This window comes from Nycticebus coucang, chromosome 3, assembly GCF_027406575.1.
Source record: "Nycticebus coucang isolate mNycCou1 chromosome 3, mNycCou1.pri, whole genome shotgun sequence".
In the NCBI taxonomy this organism is placed as follows: Eukaryota; Metazoa; Chordata; class Mammalia; order Primates; family Lorisidae; genus Nycticebus; species Nycticebus coucang.
The window spans coordinates 41,351,294-41,371,655 of record NC_069782.1 but is presented as its reverse complement, the minus strand read 5'-3'; the positions used below and the strand labels follow the sequence as shown (position 1 = coordinate 41,371,655).

Sequence of the window (20,362 nt, the reverse complement as noted above, 5' to 3'; positions counted from 1 at the left end):
CCTTACATTTACTTGAAAATGTTTTTCATTAAAATGTGAAATCCTTCATTTAAAGTCCCTGACAAAAATCATTCGGGGATGAATACACAGAAAGTGAACTTAAAAGAGAAACAAGTCATTTTGTAAATATTACAGAGTGACTTTAAATGGCTTTGCTGTTTGTGGGTTTTGAGATGTCCCTTTGTGCAACTTCAACTTGTTAACAGTGCAGCCCGTGTGCATGTGAAAGCAAGCAAACATAATCTAACACGACTCCGTTTTATACCTTTCTTTATTTGGAGGCCAATAAGCAAGAAGTCTTTCCTGCAACATGTTGAAGAGCTCTGCACAAACAACAACCTAAAGTTCCAAGAAGAATTTTCGGTATGTTACTAGCAGTTGTCACAACACTGCGAGACCTCCAGTAGTTTCATGTGTCACGTTTCATGTCCATTTTAAGCAGGCGAGGCCATGGAGGACGCTGGCCTTGATAATCAATACCCAATTACCAGGTTGATTGTTTGGATAGTAATGCTACCCTGAGCAGCCTCTGGTGCAACCTGATCGGAATGATTCACCTACTGCATCAGGAACGGTGCTCTCCGCAGACCTCCCCGCAAGGGCAGCCTGACCTTGGCCCCTCTCTGCTCTTTCTTTCCGATGTGGCTGCAAATCCGAAGTGTCATGTTCTTTAGTTTTTGTTTGATTCCAGGTTTGGATCACACTATACATGGGGTCTTCTATTTAAATAAATATCTTACATATAGACATTAAATAATTTTATTTTTATTAGTCTGCATCTTTCACAATAGTGGTATAGATGAACGTGGAAAAGGAGCTTCATGTTTCCAGAAACTGCAAAAATACTGTTATTTCTACAACTGTCCAAAAATTAAAAAATTAAATAAATATAGGTAAGGACATGTTTTGTGAAACTTATTTTTAAATTACCATGAATTAAATGCTATATCACATTATAGAAATGTGTAAAATTAAGAACTTATTACTTTTAAACTATTTAAAAGTTGGCAAAAAATTGTTTGTAAATATTTCATATATATGTACAATTGAAATTATTGTAAAGCATAAAGTAGACACTTGTAAACATCTTTCCTAACTTAGATTTTTATTTTATATTGTAAAAATAAAACGGATTTCTGAATGTCATCAAAAAATTTGCTATTTTTTGTGCATTTCTTAGTATGTAAACTTATGAAACAAAGGATCAAATGATTGGCTTAAAATTAAGGTTATAATATTTCAGTCTCTCAGGGAGTAATAACAAAAATGTGAGAAGATTAATGGTATTTCCTGCAGTTTTTTGGTTACGCTTCTTAAGTAATATTGGTCTGGACTTAGCAAAATCAATGGTACCATAAAATTTTTCTTAACATTTATACAGCAAGAACTCTCAATTTGGGGGGAGCAAAAGTTTAATTTCACTACAATAAGAGTGAAAATAATTACATTATGCATGACTGAGTAGATAAAAAGTTTTATTAGCAATAATATTTTTGTACATATTTTATTGAGAAGGGTTTTAGTTTAACTCTTTTGAAAACCACGATTTTAAGATCTTGGCTTTAATTATTTTTTTTCCTCCTAATGCTTTGTTAAGTATTTTTAACGAACAGTATTCTGCTGTACGCTTTTTAAAATTGTGCTATAATTGACAAATGTATATTTGATGAATATATTTGATAAACCTTTTAACTCAGATCATATTCACTCATGCCGTAAATATTGATCAGCTCCTACAATGTGACAGACATTGTATTTGGCACATTGATAGATATCAGTTCAGCACCTACCAGCCGAGTGACCTTGGGCGTATTATTGAATAGATGTCAGTTCGGCACCTACCAGCCGAGTGACCTTGGGTGTATTACTGAATAGATATCAGTTCGGCACCTACCAGCCAAGTGACCTTGGGTGTATTACTGAATAAATGTCAGTTCGGCACCTACAAGCCGAGTGACCTTGGGTGTATTACTGAATAGATGTCAGTTTGACACCTACCAGCCGAGTGACCTTGGGCGTATTACTGAAACTCTGTGTGTCTCCGTGTCCTCATTTGGAACATGAGAATATCTACTTCATTGAGCTGTGAATACTGAAGGGATTGAATATGTACAATACTCAGATCAATAGCTGATTCAAGGATAGCTATTAAGATGATAATTCTTATTATAAAGAGGCTCCTATTATAGTAAGAATGGCAGACATACACAAAAACATTACAAGTACGCTGCATCACAATAGAGAGACCTATAAAGAAGTGAGGATCAGTTCTGTCTGGATATCAGTCAGAAAAGACTTCATTGAAAAGGTGACCTTTAAAGTGAACTTTAGTATGAGCAGAGATTCCATAAAAATCCACAGAGAGGGAGTGAGAGCAGAAGTGTAAAGATGTGAAGCAGGCTAACTCATCCATTAGGCCGCTGAGAAGTATGGAAACAGTAAGAGAAAGAGTTAAATGGGGATGACTGTTGAGGCCCCGTGTTCCCTGAAGAGAGTGAGACTGTCCCATGTGACGTTTCTAACCAAATGATCCATCTGGTCATTGGTATTGCTTACTAAGGCCAGAGTTGGTTAAATGTATAAGTGGAAATTTTATGTAAAGTAATTATAAAATACAAGTATCAGTTTTGGTCCATTTTAAACTCACCCTCCCCCTTCTTCTTTATGTGTCAAACCTTTGTTCTAGGACTCCCATTTGGTTAAAAAATTATTTTATAAACCTTTGTTACCAACACAGGAGAATTCAGATGCTTATACCATCTTTCTCCCTGACACATAACTACATGTAAACAACTAAAGAAAAGTAAGAAGAAAAGGAGAATTATCCAATTAAAAGAAGTGATTCCTAACGATGATGTCTAAAAAGTTATAAGAAAAACGTTTTAACACCTTTTTAGAAATTCAGCAAGTTCAGATTTCTCAAATGAAAAACTATAAATACCATAAATGCAAAACACCAGTTCAACAAAATAATCAACACATTTTCTTGCACCAGCTTTAATAATGATGCTTGTTTCACAAGGAGCAAGGTAGGTAGATAGTATGATTTTTCATCAAAATGTCAGCAGTAGGTCTTCTTGACCCTTAATCTGTGTCTGATAATTCTCAATTGTGCTCTTGTTTTCCACCGCCGATGTAACAATGCCCACTGAGAACACGGATTGAGCTTTGGCATTTTTTCAAACTGACCAATGTTGTACTGATTAATAGGCATGAAATCACACTGCCCAAGGAGAAAAAACAAAAAATAAATCATTGAAATCTCTTCTTCTTATTAAGTAGACATTAAAATAATAAATAATAGTCAGTGTGCACCTGATGAAACTGTTAGTAGCATATGGGAAATGGTCACTCGCATGGCTGCCACGCCGTGGGGCCTCCCAAAGTGCAAGAACATCAGCTCAGAAAAAGCCACAGCCAGCTGACCAACTTTGCTCAGGATATTTATGGTGAAGTTCAGGCAAAGTCATTAGTATTATTTTGACCTTATTTCCACAGTTATGATAGTTTTAATTTAAATTTTTTTTTAAAGTTTTAGAACGAAGAATTTTGTTTCTCACTAAGTGGAATTTCTTGTTTGCTTCTGATAAATGTAAACTTTGCCATAACTCTGTTTCACAGGAATTGCCAAAATTTCTTCAGGATCTTTCTTCAACTGATGCTGACTTGCCTTGGAATAGAGCGAAAAATCGCTTTCCAAACATAAAACCATGTACGTGCACTTACTGTTTCTGGTTTAGCGCGGAAGTGTTTTAAAATGACCACCTACTTTTGTTATATTTGTTGTTATTTTGTAAATGTATTTTATGACATATTAATTGAATTATAGTACTGTATTTTCTTAGCAACTCCGATCAAATTGTATCTCTTGTGCGTTTGTTGCATTGATTAAAGTTAGCAAACAGAGTTTCCAGCTTGTTCAGACGTGTTCACTCATGCTGGTGAAAGAAACCCCAGACCTAATCATTTTTAGCTTTGTAATATAACCCAAGTCACAAACCTGTTTAACATCCTCCTGCCAACCCAGTCTCAATTTCAAAGAGAAAGTTCTAATTTTCACAAAGTTAACTTTGTGCATTAATTTCTCTTAAGAGCATGGCAGAGCTTTCTTATAAAACATTAAAAACTGATTTCAAAATATTCATTGAAGATCAGAAAATGTGTGCTTATGTGAATTGGTTTTACAAAGGAGGCAGGAGTGTGCTTCACCATAGTCAACACCGGTTAAAAACCAAGCTGTAAAGTAGCTATAATGTAACAGCCACCTTTATGGGCAAGTGAAACCTATTCTCACTCTCCCTCTCTCTCTTACTCTCCTCCTCTCTCCCCTCCGTCCCTCCCTCCTGGAATAAACATAAAAGATGCTTAAACTCAGTCTTGTCCCCCACTGTGCTTGCAGAGAACCCACAAAGCTGAAGAGACATAATTTTTCCCTGTAGAGAATGAATCTAAGCGAATTTGAATTTCACCTTGAGCCAGCTAAGTGTAGTTCCCAGTTTCTCTCCCCTGAGGAATGTAAGATTGGTCGAATTGTTTAGCCTACTGGTCAAATATCATGGCACATTTTGGAAGATATTAGCTTACAAGGCTTTAAGATACTAGAATTAGCAGCAAATACTTGCAGAAGAAATTTCCAAATCTCTATTTCTTAGAACAACTATGACCTTCAGAATATTCTAACACCATGGAGAACGTTTTGTCCCGTTGTTGACTAAGTTATAAGCAGGCATAACTAGTGAACAGAAATCTGACAGCCTCCTTCCTTAATTCCAAAACTAGTTAAAACATCATTAAAACAGTTGGATCAGATGAAATTCTATATCTTGTGGACATAAATTATTTCCAGGAATTTGTTTAAAATTCTCATCTCTAAATGTAAACACACTGAACAGGTAATGTAATTACTAACAATATGGCTAAGTCATTTTAACATATAATATACACTTAAGTTTTAAGAACATGAGAACATGTATTGGGTGCTTACTATAAGCTTTCATACAAGTTTTCCTTGTGAGGATTACACAAATTATATACTATAACTACATCTTATAGCTGAGGTAACTGAGGAGCCAGGAGGTTAAGCAATTCACCCAATTGTGTGGTACGTAGATCATCTGGAATTTAAACCCAAATCCAGTATTTTTTCCTTTATGAAAACAACAACAAAAATCTCCTTTAAAATAATAAGTATTAATAAGTATTTCATGTATGTCCCATGCTTAGCTAACATTATCATTGGAAATTTCAATTATAATATCAACTTAGTAAAAATTCTTAGGAAAAAACAATTTCTGATATTTTTCTTTGATCAAAAATGAGGAATACAGAGTATCCAATTTTACCACAACTTAAAATATTCTGAAGAATAATAATTAAAAACATCATACTAAAGAAAGAAAAGGCAGATAAATTAAAGGAAAAAAACACACTGGTCCAGAAATAGATGTAAATGCCTAGAGAAATCTAGTGGATAGTTAAAGTATTATTTTGAATCAGGGAGAAGAAAAGATGAAATGATAGAAAAAAGGTGATTATTTGTTGTTTCAATTGGCCATGTGATAAAGGATACCTGTACCTCATGTAAAAAAAAAAATCAATATTCTAATGGATCAAAGATTGAAATACCTAAAACAAAACCAGACAATGTTTTGAAAGTTCAAGAAGAAATTACAAATAAATTTGTAAAATAAGAATATTTCATGTGACAAACGACTTTGATAAATGATACATAATCCAGAAGCCGTAAGGAAAGAAAATAGATAATTTGATTATGTAATAATATCAACTTTGTGTATCACCAGATTGATAAATGAGTCAAAGGCAAATAATAAACTAAGAAGAAAGTTTTAATACATATGACGAAAGACTATGTAACTTTTGGTTTTGGCATAACATAATTTTAAAAAATAGAAAAATGGTAAAAAAAATTAATAGGCAGTTAATAGAAAAGGCATTTAAAATGTTCTATTAACATAAGCAAAGCAGCTCTATTTCACTCACAATTGAAGAATATCTATCAAAAGGTATAAATTGTTTAATAATATCTTATGATATGCAAGAAAAACAGAATTGTCTAAACACTTTAGAGTATGAATTGATACAATTAAAGAAAAATTTAGAAATGTCTTTCAAATATTTAAGTGCATTTGGGAATTTTACTACTATTAGTGTATTCTACATATATGCAAAAAACTGCATATATGCAAAAAATTCAGTTCAATTTATTCATCATTTTATAATAAAAGAGTTAAGTAAGTATATTATATTCAAACCCTGAAATATATTACAAAAACAATGAGCTAGGTAATAACTTTCTGCTGGCATGGAAAGATATAGTTAAATGAAAAAAGCAATTTTCAGAACACAATATATATCAGAAAATTACCATTTGTAGGTAATTTTCTAAGAACGTCTATAGAAAATTCTGGAAATACATGCTAGAACATATTAATAGTCATTGTCTCTGAGTGGTAAAAATATGGGGCCAGAGGAACTTCTTTAAATTTACATGAATCTGTCAAGTGGAGTGTTATATCATGAACGTCTCTGTGTTACTTGTACATATAATAAAAACGTGTGACAATGTTAAAAGCCAACTGCCATTGATTCCTTGTATTTTCTTCTAGATAATAATAACAGAGTGAAGCTGATAGCTGATGCTAGTGTTCCAGGATCAGATTATATTAATGCCAGCTATGTTTCTGTAAGTTACTATTTTTGTACAATTTATCTTTTCATAAATTATAATAACTGAAATTGAGTTTACCCCCCCCCAACTATTTAAAACAACAAATTCGTCACAACCTCTAAGGATCTTAATATGCTAGTTATTTAAAACAATACTGTATACCTCTACTTCATAGGTAAAGATCTCTTAACAAAGATCATGACTTCTCAACAATTATTTCACTAATACGTGGCAGATGTTCAACTTCAAGCTACCATCCTTGGTCTTTCCACTACTGTATTCTCTGTGCATAATGAGGTCTGCCAATTTCTTTTTCAATTAAAAATTAGTTAAGTGGTCAGTCATGTCCATATAGCATAAAAACCTATTATGCACTTCTTCCCCTCTAGATCTGAAGTCCTTCAAAGGGGTGTGATGCCTCTACCCTCAGCTGCTTGCAGAATGTGTACTTGATTATAGCTACTTGATAAATGTATCTTAACAACTGGGAGAGAACTGTGATATGCCTAATGTACTGTTCTGCACATTATAGATGGATTGGGTTGGAATGAAAATTGAATGTGACAAAATTATTTTTCTTTCCTTTTGTTTCTCTATAGCTATTTTATTCCATTAATATCCATCACCAGACATTGAAACCTTTATGCACACAAGACCTATGCTTAGTTGACACATTCATGGACTCTTAAAGTAGGAATTGTCCAGATGGTCATTTAATTTGATCATTCACCTTGAAACTCTTTCAAAAAGATTTCTTAAAATTAAATGCCAGCCTCTCCTGCCATCAATTCATCCCCTTCCTCCAAAGGCAGATGGTTCTATACCTGAAAAAATCTATTATCCAGTTGTCTTCCTAAGACAACCTATGTTCCTTTTTATTTTCACCCACTAATGTAATTCGGATACATACAAGGTTAACCGTCCTAATTATGGTGACCTTATAGATACTTGAAAGTTCCTTCTAGTGCCTATATCCCCACATAGGTTTCTTTTTCATTATTTCAAAGTATATGGGGACACAAATGTTTTTGGTTTCATGGATTATTTTTGTAATGCTTGAGTCAGGGCTACAAATGTGCCCATCACCCAGACATGTTCACTCTACCTTTTAGATCAGTTCTCAACCTGTGGGTCGTGACCCATAGGAACCATATTAAAGGGCCGTGGCATAAGGAAGTTTGAGAACCACTGTTTTAGATATACTTTCACCCATCTCCTTCCCCCTGCTTGATTTCCACTGAGCTTTACTTTGCTCTGGGAAGATACGTGCTCATCAGTTAATTCCAATTTAATAATGAGTACATGTGATATTCGTTTTTCCATTCTTTAGATACTTCCCTCAGGATAATGATCTCCAGTTCCAGGCAAATTGTTTCAAAAACCATGAACTCATCTTTTTTTATGGCTAACATTCCGTAGTATACGTATACCACATTTTGTTAATCTACTTGTGATTTGGTGGGCACTTGAGTTGATAACTCATCTTTTCAATTGTGAATTATGCTGCAATAAACATTTGAGTGCTGGTGTCTTTTTGATAAAATAATTTTGGGTAAATACCCAAAAGCAGGTTTGCTGGTTTGAATGGTAAGTCTGCTTTTAGTTCTCTGAGGAATCTGGGTTTTCCATAGAGGTTGTACTAATTTGCAGTCCCACCAACATTGTATTAAGTATTCCTTTCTCTCTGCTTTCACTCCAGCATCTAGTTTTTTATTGGACTTTTTCAGAAAAGCCATTGTAACTGGGGTAAGGTTTTAATTTGTCTTTCCCTGATGATTAGTGACAGTAAGCATTTTTTAAATATGTTTATTGGTCATTTGACTATCTATTTTGAAAAGCTTCTGTTTATGTATTTTGCTACTTTTTTTCTGGAGTTGTTTGTTTTATGCTGGAGTTCTTTGTAGATTCTGGTCATCAGCCCTTTATCAGATGTATAGCATGGGAATATTTTCCTCATATTTTAGGTTGTTTATTTGCTTTGCTGGTGATTTCCTTAGCTGTGCAGAAGCTTTTAAATTAAGTTTTATTTATTTATTTTTGTTGGTGGTATAAGTGTCAATGGAGTCTTACTAATAAATCATTTGACTAGGCCAATACATAGAAGCATTTTTCCTACATTTTCTTATAGAATTTTTGTGGTTTGATGCCTTACATTTAAGTATTTTTATCCATTTTGAAATAATTTTGTGAGTGGTGAGAGATATGGGTCCTATTTAATTCTTCTGCATGTGGCTATCCCATTTCCCAGAACTATTTATTGAATAAGGCTTCTTCCCCCAGTGTATGTTGTTGTCTGCTTTGTCAAAGATCAGTTGGTTGTATATAGATGATTTTATGTCTGGGTTCTCTATTCTGTTCCACTGTTCTGCGTTTCAATTTTTGTCTCATGCGGTTTTGGTTACTGTAGCCTCATAGTAAAGTAGGAAGTCTTCACAGACCTAGAAAAAATAATTCTATACTTCGTGTGGAAGCAGGGAAGCACCAGGATAGCCAAAGCAACCTTAAACAAAAAGAACAAATCTAGAGGTTTCCATAGGTTTCTTTTTCTTTTCTTTTTTTTTTTATTAAATCATAACTGTATACATTGATATGATCATGGGGCATCATACACTCGCTTCATAGACCATTTGACACATTTTCATCACAATGGTTAACATAGCCTTCCTGGCATTATCTCAGTTACTGTGCCAAAACATTTACATTCTACATTTACCAAGTTTCGCAAATACCCCTGTAAGATGCACCACAGGTGTGATCCCACCGATCCCCCTCCCTCTACCCACCACCCCCCTCCCTCCCCTCCCTTTCCCACTTCCCCCTATTGTTAGGTTGTAACTGGGTAATAGCTTTCATGTGAGAGCCCCAAATTACTTTCATAGTAGGGCTGAGTACATTGGGTACTTTTTCTTCCATTCTTGAGATACTTTACTAAGAAGAATATGTTCCAGCTCCATCCATGTAAACATGAAAGAGGTAAAGTCTCCATCTTTCTTTAAGGCTGCATAATATTCTCACAGGTCTTTTAGCCCAGGCCTGTCCTTCCCTTCAGTTCTATCCAGGCCCTTCTCTGTGATGCTCCATCCTTCCCACAGTATCAGACATTCCTGTCCTGTGTACTAGTCCTTGCAAGCCTCTGTGAAGGAGCAAAAGAAGAATTAATTCTAAATCCTATACTGGTTTATAATTATTCCAAAATTACAATTACACAAGATATGACAATTAAGTTCACAAACTTATCTAGACAAAGTGCTTTGAAGGGTGGACTAGGTGTTGGCAGCAATGCTCACCGTCCCAAGGGGAGTACTTTAAAGGGGAAAGTGTGATATTCAGCAATGAAGTATGTAGCATTTTTTTCTAGGATTGCCTGACCTTGTTTGTTGGGTCCTATATCAAAGGAGATTATAATGAGGGAATTTAAGACTTCTTAACAGGGGAAGGAGGGATTGGAGAAGTTCAGGTATCCTTTAAATTTCATCTTATTTTTTTGTTAGAACTTTAAATCTGTATTTATATAACCACAAGAATATACTATTATGATAAAATTTTATTCATTTATCAAATGATTGATTCCCCTTGAAAATGTAATACTTTCTTCCCGAGACATTTTGGCAAACCCTTATACTTGCTAATTTCCATTGTAGGATAGGGTGTAGACTCAGAGCACAGTGAAATTTTACTTTGATCTGTATAATGACGTAGATATGCACTCAGATATTTACATTTAACCAGTGCTCTAGTAATCAGATGTCTTGTGACAGCATAGAGGAGGACAAGGGCAAGTGCTTGTATAGTTACCAAAAAGTAGATATAAATAATAGTTCATTCATTTGCTCTGATGTTCCACCAGAGATGACAGTACAGAATATTAATATGATTAAGAAAAAATTGGACAATTTTATTAGGTATTGCTGAACCACTCAGATTATATAAGCAAAGTAATTTTAAATATTATATGTTGTCAGCAGACACTGGTGAACAAATAATAAAGCAGTATGAGCATAAACTGAGAAGCCTGAAGATATATATTCTGCAACAATAAGTGATGTTGTAATATAATAAATCTTACAGAAAAGTCACCAGGACGTATACAATGTGTGCATCACCATTGCTGAGCTACATGGCCCACAGGCTTAGACTGAAAGTGCTCTACACGAAGGCAGACTCTGTGTTACACAGGCTGTGTCCTGAATTGCTCTTACTTTTCAGAGAAATCTTCGCCTGGAATGCCAGGAACATATGGGAATAGCCATAATGATGATACTGTTGAGAGTCCTCATTTCTCCACCTCCAAATTCAGGCAATATTCACCTCAGAAAGAATGTCTGACATCTAATTTCCTCCTACTCCCTAATGTGGTCCCATGGCACTTCCATCTGAAAGTTTGTGAATACTCGTCCTGGGAGTAAAAGACAGTGGCCATCTATGAATGGATTCTGGGTTCCTGATTCTTTGGAAGCTAGGGACCATGGGAAGGGAACTGTAAAGGGAAGACAGAGGAAAACCTATCCAACTTTTCAGATGAAAAAGTGAAAGAATTCTGGGAAATGATAAGGGGAGGATCAGTGGATGGTCTCAGAGATGTTCTTTCAGACTAGAAAAATCCAGGCCAGGGTCTGTAGCAAGGTCAATATGCCAACGTTCCTCTGTTCTTGGACACTCCTGGGAGCGGTTCCTCTGGAGCTAGGACTCAGGGAGAGCCCGGAAACTTCGATGAAGAAGAACTATGAGAAAGGTAGACAGGAGAAGAGATATTGCAGTCCTGTAAGCAGTCACGAACTGTACATACAACTTTAGAAATATTTTCAAGAGTCACGAACTTTTCAGAGTTTCAAGAGTCACGAACTGTACATACAACTTTAGAAATATTTTCAAGAGTCACGAGTGAAAATATATTGATTTTAGGGACAGGAAGAAAACTCTGAACTCTCAAAATTATCTCTCTGTGAACCTGTGGTGCCTGTCACTAGTGTAACTAGGTGACATCTTTTGGAAGGATATAATTAGGAATTAAAGGCTATGATGCAAATGAGCTGTAGTAATATCAGAAACATCAGATTTGTTCCCATTTTAATACTAAAGGATATTGAATCCCTGCAAAAGTGAAATGATGACAAGGAGAAACATATTATAAATCAATTGATTAAAATTAATTGTTCTCTTTTCCTTGTCCCTGCACACTGTGTAAATTAGCATAGACTTTGTCATATTCTAACTTACATTGCATCTCTCTGATTGAGGAAGATCATAGCTTCTGGGTACTATATGAGGACCTTTTCTATGTGCCATCTAACAGCGGGGATTTGGTCTTCATGATCTGAATATTATCCATTCAATATGCATTGATGACCCCCCAAAATAGACACATACAGAAACATATACATATATGCTACTTAGGCATATTATTTACAAGGATATGCTAGGTAGTTTGGGAGATATTAAGATGAAGAATCTCTGGAATCATGTAAGTGGAGGAAAAAATATATATATACACACACATATGTGTATGTATCTATATTTGTGTATATTTATATGCATTTATATATTCTTGTATATGCATATATTTATGTATAAATATTATTATGTATGTATATGTTTGTGCCCATATATGTACTTGTATATATGTACATTGTCCCACTATTTACTCCCTTGAAAATAAGATCTAATATATGATTGAAATTTTAGAATAATTACCAACCAATACAGAATATAATTATATATTTTTATATAAGCACTTATATATGTATACCCAAACTTATACATATAGGGATGCGTAAATATGTCACTATAAATGCCCAGAACATTTTGTTTAGGATAATAAATAAAGTAATTGATAGTGTTTATTGAATTAAACATCACTACACATTCCATATTTTTTCCCCTAGACCTAAGCCCACTTGCTTTCACAGATGGATAAATAAAGAGAACTTGTCCAAGGACATATGTAGGCTGTAAAATGTCTTTATATCCTACCTAATCCTCAGTATATCTCCTACCTAATCCTCAGCTATACTTATTTTGTCCTAGCCCCTAGTAATAGCCAGCACTTACACTTGGACACTACATAACACCTCCCCTTGCCTCTCAACATCCTAGGTTGAGAAATTCTCTCTTCTTTATGATCAGTTTTACTCATCTAGCAGCCAAACAAACATGGTAATTTCTTTTCTTTTATAAATTTATTTATTTTATGTTGGGGATTCACTGAGGGTACAAAGAACCAAGTTTCATTGATTGCATTTGTTGGGTAAAGTCCCTCTTATAATTGTGTCCCACCCCCAAAAGGTATGTCACACACTGTGACCCCCACCCCCTCCTTTTCTCTCTCTGTTCTTCCTTTCCCCCACCCCCTCCCTCCTTCCCTCTTTCTGCTCTCCCCTTCCCCCACCTCCTACTAGGTCATCCTAGTACTAGGTCATCAACTATCCTCATATGAGAATTGAGTACATAGGATTCTTGTTTCTCCATTCTTGTGATGCTTTACTGAGAATAATGTCTTCCACTTCTATCCAGGTTAACACAAAGGATGAAGAGTCTCCATCTATTTTAATGGCTGAATAGTATTCCATGGTGTATATATATATATATACCACAGCTTGTTAATCCATTCCTGGGATAGTGGGCTTTTAGGCTGTTTCCACATTTTGGTGATTGTAAATTGAGCTGCAATAAACAGTCTAGTGCAAGTGTCCTATGGTAAAAGGATTCTTTTACTTCTGGGGAGATGTTCAGTAATGGGATTGCAGGATCAAATGGGAGGTCTAGCTTGAGTTCCTTGAGGATTCCCCATACTTCCTTCCAAAAAGGTTGTATTAGTTTGTAGTCCCACCAGAATTGTAAAAGTGTTCCCTTCTCTCCATATCCATGCCAGCATCTGCAGTTTTGAGATTTTGTGATGTAGACCATTCTTGCTGAGGTTAGATGATATTTCAGGGTGGTTTTGATTTACATTTCTCTGATAATTAGGGACGGTGAGAAATTTTTTATATGATTGCTAGCCATTCATCTGTCTTCTTTAGAGAAGGTTCTATTTGTCTCTCTTGCCCATTGATATATGGGATCATTGGCTTTTTTCATGTGGATTAATTTGAGTTCTCTGTAGATTCTAGTTTTCAAGCTTTTGTCTGATTCAAAATATGTGAATATTTAAGTCCCATTTGTTTATTTTTGTTGTTGTAATTGCCACTAGAGTCTTCTTCATAAAGTCTTTCCCCAGGATGATATCTTCAAGTGTTTTTCCTATCCTTTCTTTGAAGATTTTTATCGTTTCCTGCCTTAAATTTAGGTCTTTTATCCATCTTGAATCAATTCTTGTGAGTGGAGAAAAGTGTGGGTTCAGTTTCAGTCTTTTATATGTGGATATCCAGTTCTCCCAGCACCATTTATTGAATAGAGATTCTTTCCCCCAGTGTATGTTCTTGTTTGGTTTATCAATGATTGGGTGACTATAAGATGTTAGTTTCATTTCCTGGTTTTCTATTTGGTTCCATGTCTCAATTTTTGTGCCAGAAATAGAAAAACATTTCCTGGGTTTCTATTTGATTCCATGTCTCAATTTTTGTGCCAGTACCATGCCGTTTTGACCACTATGGCCTTGCAATTTCTTCCATCTTAAAAAGGTCTTGATATTACAGCTCTCTCTAGCTACCTCCCCATTGTTCTGTGTCCTAGTTATACCTGAGCCCTGTGAAGAGTTGTCTCTATTTACTATCTTCAGTTTCTTTTACTCATCTCTTCAGATTGTTCCAAGAAGGCTTTCATGATATGCAAGCACAGCATTGTACCAGCTATTTTTAGGTTCACCAATTAACTTCTCAAAAAACTAGCATCAATTCTTAGCCCCCACTCTATTTAGCCTGTCAGCAGCTCTGACTCTTTCATCTTAGTCTTACTGCTTCTTTCTCTTCACCTAGACCTCCAGACATTGAAATGATCTAGAATTCAATCTTTGTATTTGCTCTTTCCAAACTCATTTCCTGAATGATCCCATCCATTCTAGTGACTTTAAGAAAGAGAAATGTGCTTATTACTCTCAAATTTATGTCTCTAGTTTGGATTTCTTCCAAACTCTAAACTCATTTGCCTAATTGCATTCATGACATTCTCACTCAAATCTCTAATAGCTATTTTGAGTTTAATATGTCAATGCAAATTCCTGGGTTTCCCTGCACATCTATTCATCCTCAGAACTTGAAAGCACAGGCAACAAAAGCAAAATAGACAAATGAGTTTATATCAAACAAAAAAGTATGTGTGTATCAAACAATCAAAAAATGAAGAGAGCAGAATGGGAGAAAATATTTGAAAATAAGTTATACCCAGAATATATGAGGAGCTCAATTCAACAACAAAACCCAAATAATTAAATTTAAAAATGGGCCAATGAGCCAAATAGAGATTTAACAAAAGAAGAGATACAAACGTCCAACATGTGTATGGAAAATTGCTCAATCATCAGAGAAATGAAGATCAAAACCAGAATTTGATGTCTTCTCACCCCAATTAGAATGATTTATCAAACAACAAAAAATAAATGCCTCCAGGTATTCAGAGAAAGGGAAACTCTTATACACCATTTGGGGGAATGTTAGCTGGTACAGCCACTATGGGAAATAGTATGTAGGTTCCTCAAATTCTAAAAATAAAACTAGCTTCTGGTCCACCAATCCCTCTATTCTATATAAATGTATGATAGGAGATTAAAATTAGACATTGGAATTTTTTACTTCGGATTTTCTAGACTGTTAAAATATACAATATTTTAAAGTATCATGTCATTCAATAACCGGTCTATTTTTTCATGTATCAATTGAAAAATAAAATGCTCTAGCTGTGTAACTAGTAAAGCAGTGTGTGAAATTTTGTCTTTCTAGGGCTATTTATGTCCCAATGAATTTATTGCCACTCAAGGTCCACTACCAGGAACAGTTGGAGATTTTTGGAGAATGGTGTGGGAAACTAGAGCAAAAACATTAGTAATGCTAACCCAATGTTTTGAAAAAGGACGGGTAAGTTTACAAAAAAATCTATTCAAAAGTTGTGTTAAAATATGTAAGAATATTTCAGCCAGAACTGTGAATCATTAATAACTCAGATATCTATAAATCTATTTTGACATATTGACAATAACTCTGCTACATGTCAGTGTAACAATGACTCTTATGAAGGAATTTTCTCTGAATGCAGATCAGATGCCATCAATACTGGCCAGAGGATAACAAGCCAGTTACTGTCTTTGGAGATATAGTGATTACAAAACTAATGGAGGATGTTCAAATAGATTGGACTATCCGGGATCTCAAAATTGAAAGGGTAAAAAAAACGGGTGTGGGAACATGACATAAAATGTGGGTGATCTATATATTTAAAGAAAAATTAACTTCTAGAACTACGCCTTTCAAGAAGTATTCAACAATACTTCTATTGTTTTCTAAACAGAATTTTCACTTGATATCTGACTTCAGTGTCTGCCATTGTTTTTAATTCCAAAATTATTTGGGTAAATTGTATATTAACCAATTTGTATTTTAAAAAGAGCAGAAAAAGGAGGAAAAATAACTTGCTCACTAGGTTTATTTATTTAATGAAGAAACTGTAATGTTTGACTGGAGACCAATTTCTCAAATTATTCATCTCTTTATGAGTCTTAACAATTTGATTTTCTTTGCAATCCAGAATGAATTCCGAAGAGTACAGGATCCCAATTTACTGATTTATGGAATAGCTATATACACAGAAAATGATACAAATATCTTTATACTCTTTGACATATAGGACCCTCAATACCTGTGTTTTGAATAATTTGTGAATGTGTTTAATTCGGGAATCAAAATTATCAAAATTATATTATGAAGTATTAATGTGGGTGCTACAAAATAGTCTAGTATACTTGGATACGACTGCTGTAACATCTATTAGCAAGCTTTCTTCTTACTTTCATTCATATTGAAAGGTAGTTTTCTTTTTTGTACTTTTTTTTTTTTTTGACAAAGTCTCACTTTGTCATCCTGGGTAGAGTGCCATGGCAATATCATAGCTCACAACAACCTCAAACTCTTGGGCTTAAGTAATCTTCCTGCTTCAGCATCCTGAGTAACTGGGACTACCCGTGCCCACCAGGACACCTGGCTAGTTTTTCTTTTTCTTTTTTTTTTTTTCATTAAAGAACTTAAGACAATCAATTTTAATTTTCTTTATGCATTGACTCAGAGGTCATCATTTTTCAAGCTGTCATTCACAAATCTATTTTATTTCTCCTTATAGAATTGCCATGTATCAGTCGCCATCTCTATTAGGAAAACAATTATTGCCTTACTTGCTGTGTGTCAATAGTAACATGCTTTCAAATCTGTACCTCTCCAGTGCACATGCAATTGTATTACAGTAGATATCAAAGAAGTGAAGAGCTGACATTTGAAGAGTGTAATGTGAGCCAAGAAGTTGGATTCATTTATTTCTTACTACAACTGGCTTTCAATACCCATAGGTTGTGTGTCCATAAGTATAACTGTTTACACAGAACTTACATTATAGTTTTTCTATTTTTAGTAGAGATGGGGTCTCACTCTTGCCCAGGCTGGTCTTGAACTCCCAATCTCAAGCAATCTACCTGCCTCAGCCTTCCAGAGTGCTAGGATTATAGGCATGAGCCAACAGAGCCAGCCAAGTTCTCTTTATTGTGACAATAGAAGACCTTTCTTATAGGAAATAATGAAAACAAACTTTGTTCAATTTGGTAAACAGTTGTTTTTAAAACAACCAAAATTTGGGCTATTCACTATCTTCAACCTTCATTGTGATACTTAAATAATTTTTTCCTTCATGAATTTGTACTCTGTCTAGCATGGGGATTGCATGACTGTTCGACAGTGTAACTTTACAGCTTGGCCTGAGCATGGTGTTCCTGAAAACAGTGCTCCGCTAATTCATTTTGTGAAGTTGGTTCGAGCAAGCAGAGCACATGACACCACACCTATGATTGTGCACTGCAGGTAAGAAATTGGTATTTGTGGAGCTTTCTATAAAATGTTCCGAATGGCCTTAAAACACATTAGTCATTTTGTTATTATGATATAATTGATATTTTCCATAGAATGTCAATATAGATTTGTTCCAACTTGCAGTTCTCAGATTTTTAGCATTCAGGATTTGTGGACACTTTGGGTGGTTTGTGTCCTCTAACGTGATAGCTCTGAATCAGTCTTAACCTGAGTCTGTTTCACAATTGGAGTTTAGAGATAAGAGGAAAACGTAGTACCTGACACGTCTACAACAAGTAGATTCATAGGTACAGAATAGGATTGTGGATACTGACAAAGAGGGAGATGGAGAGTTATTATCTAATCAGTACAGAGTTTCTATTTGGGATGAAGAAAAAAAATCTGTAAACAGCTGGGTGTGGTGGCTGATGCCTGTAATCCTAGCACTCTGGGAGGCTGGGGTGGGTCCCTGAATGTGGGAATTCAAGACGAGCCTGAACAAGAGTGAGACCCTGTCTCTACTAAATACTGTCTCTAGAAAACCTAACCAGACATCATAGTGGCCTTATGTATTCCCAGCTACTCAGGAGGCTGAAGCAAGAGCCTCGCTTGAGCCCAACAGTTTGAGGCTGCTGTGGGCTAGGACTCCACAGCATTCTACCCAGGGCCTCACACTGAGTCTCTGTCTCAAAAAAGAAAAAGAAAAAGAAAAAGTTCTGCAAATGGATAGTGGTGACATTCACACAACACTGGGAATGTACTTAATGCCACTGAATTGTATACGTAAAATGGTTAAAATGGCAAATTCTATGTTAGTTATCTTTTACTACAATAAAAATCTTTTTACAAGATAATTAAACATATTTCCCATGGGGAAAAAAAAGCCTAAACACATTTTAGCTTGTTATAGATAGCAAATGTTTAGTACAGAAATATTACACGTATGTATATTGCTTTTGGAAAAAGTTAATATATAAAATTCCTGAAGTTATAAAGCATAATTTTTTGTTAAGTTTTTATTTATTTAGGGCGGCACCTGTGGCTCGGTGGGTAGGGTGCCAGCCCCATAAACTGAGGGTGGAGGGTTTGAACCTAGCCCCGGCCAAACTACAACAAAAAAATAGCCAGACATTGTTGTGGGTGCCTGTAGTCCCAGCTACTCGGGAGGCTGAGGCAAGAGAATAGCCTAAGCCCGGGAGTTGGAGGTTGCTGTGAGCTGTGATGCCACAGCACTCTACTGAGAGCAAGAAAGTGAGACTCTGTCTCTACCAAAAAAAAAAAAAAATCTATATATATATAGATAGATAGATAGATTTATTTATTTATTTATTGTTAAAATTTTAGGATATTACAGGGGTACATACATTTTAGTTACATAATTTGCTTTTGTACATTTCAGATCAAAGTTATGTGTGCCCTTCTCCCAGAATGTGTACATTGTAACCATTAGATGTGAATTAATCCAACCCCTTCTCCCCACTCCCACCTGATTCCTGCCAAATTTTGCTTCCATATGTGCACGTAAGTGTTAATCAGTTAGTTTCAATTTAGTATTGAGTACATGTCGCTTTTTGTTTTTTGTTTTTTGTGTTGTTTTTTTTTGGGGGGGGGGAGGTTTTTTGCAGTTTTTGGCCGGGGCTGGGTTTGAACCTCCAGCATATGGGGCTGGCGCCCTACTCCTTTGAGCCACAGGCGCCAGCCCTGTCATTTTTTTGTTTTTCCATTCTTAACGATACTTCACTTAGAGGAATTGTCTCCAATTGTATCCAAATTGTTGCAAAAGGCATTAATTCATCTTTTTATGGTACTATATGGTACACATACATGGAGTACGTCATTTTAGTAATCCAATCATGTATTGTCTGCAGTTGGGTTGTTTCCACATTTTTACAATTATGGATCGTGCTGCTATAAACATTCAAGTGCAATTGTATTTATGATAAAATTACCTTTTTTTCTTTGGGTAAATGTGTAGTAGTGGAATTTTGCAGATCTATAAAAAAATAATTCCATGCTTAGTATGGAACCAGAAAAGATCCTGAACAGCCAAGGCAACCTTACATCATAAGAACAAAGCAAGAAGCATCACTTTACCAGACTTCAATCTATAGTACAAGTTACTTACTTGTAACCAAAACAGCACAGTACTGACACAAAAACAGAGACATAGACTTATGGATTATAACCCAGAGATGAAACATCTTCATATTCCCATTAAAATTTTATCAAGCAAATAAAAACATACACTTGGGGAAAGAATCCCTATTCAACAAATGGTGCAGGGAAAACTAGATAGCCACATAACAGGACTGAGACAGTCTCCACACCTCTCACCAGTTACAAAAATTGATTCACGATGTGTAATAGACTTAAACCTAAGGCATGAAACAATAAGAATTATAGAAGAAAATGTTAGAAAAATTCTTATAAATATTGAAGACCCCAAAAGCAATCACAGCAACAATAAAAATAAACAAATGGGACCTTTTCAAATTAAAAAGTTTCTGCACGGCCAAGAACACAATCAATAAAGTAAATAGACAACCACAGAACAGGAGAAAAGATTTGCATGCTATGCATCTGTAAAGGGCTAACACCCAGAATCTACAAAGATTAAGCAAATCAGCAAGAAAAACATCAAACTACCCCATTAAAAAAGTGGACAAAAGACACGAACAGAAATTTTTCAAATGAAGAT

At 35.1% G+C, this 20,362-nt stretch overlaps 1 protein-coding gene and 1 long non-coding RNA gene across 3 annotated transcripts in view; one reads left to right on the top strand and one right to left on the bottom strand.

The window, feature by feature from the left end:
• PTPRQ (protein tyrosine phosphatase receptor type Q) overlaps positions 1-20,362 on the top strand; it is a 194,957-nt gene that overhangs the window by 163,307 nt on the left and 11,288 nt on the right. Inside the window, exons 37-42 of the mRNA XM_053585939.1 lie at positions 282-363; positions 3,622-3,712; positions 6,627-6,703; positions 15,559-15,693; positions 15,872-15,997; positions 17,528-17,676. Of these exons, the coding sequence (XP_053441914.1) occupies positions 282-363; positions 3,622-3,712; positions 6,627-6,703; positions 15,559-15,693; positions 15,872-15,997; positions 17,528-17,676 (660 nt within the window). The remainder of the gene's footprint in view (positions 1-281; positions 364-3,621; positions 3,713-6,626; positions 6,704-15,558; positions 15,694-15,871; positions 15,998-17,527; positions 17,677-20,362) is intronic.
• The window catches only part of LOC128582237 (uncharacterized), a 49,045-nt gene continuing 38,613 nt past the window's right edge, over positions 9,931-20,362 (bottom strand). For both annotated transcript variants that reach the window (XR_008379009.1, XR_008379008.1), the window contains one exon: positions 9,931-10,072. This is a non-coding gene — a long non-coding RNA (uncharacterized LOC128582237). The remainder of the gene's footprint in view (positions 10,073-20,362) is intronic.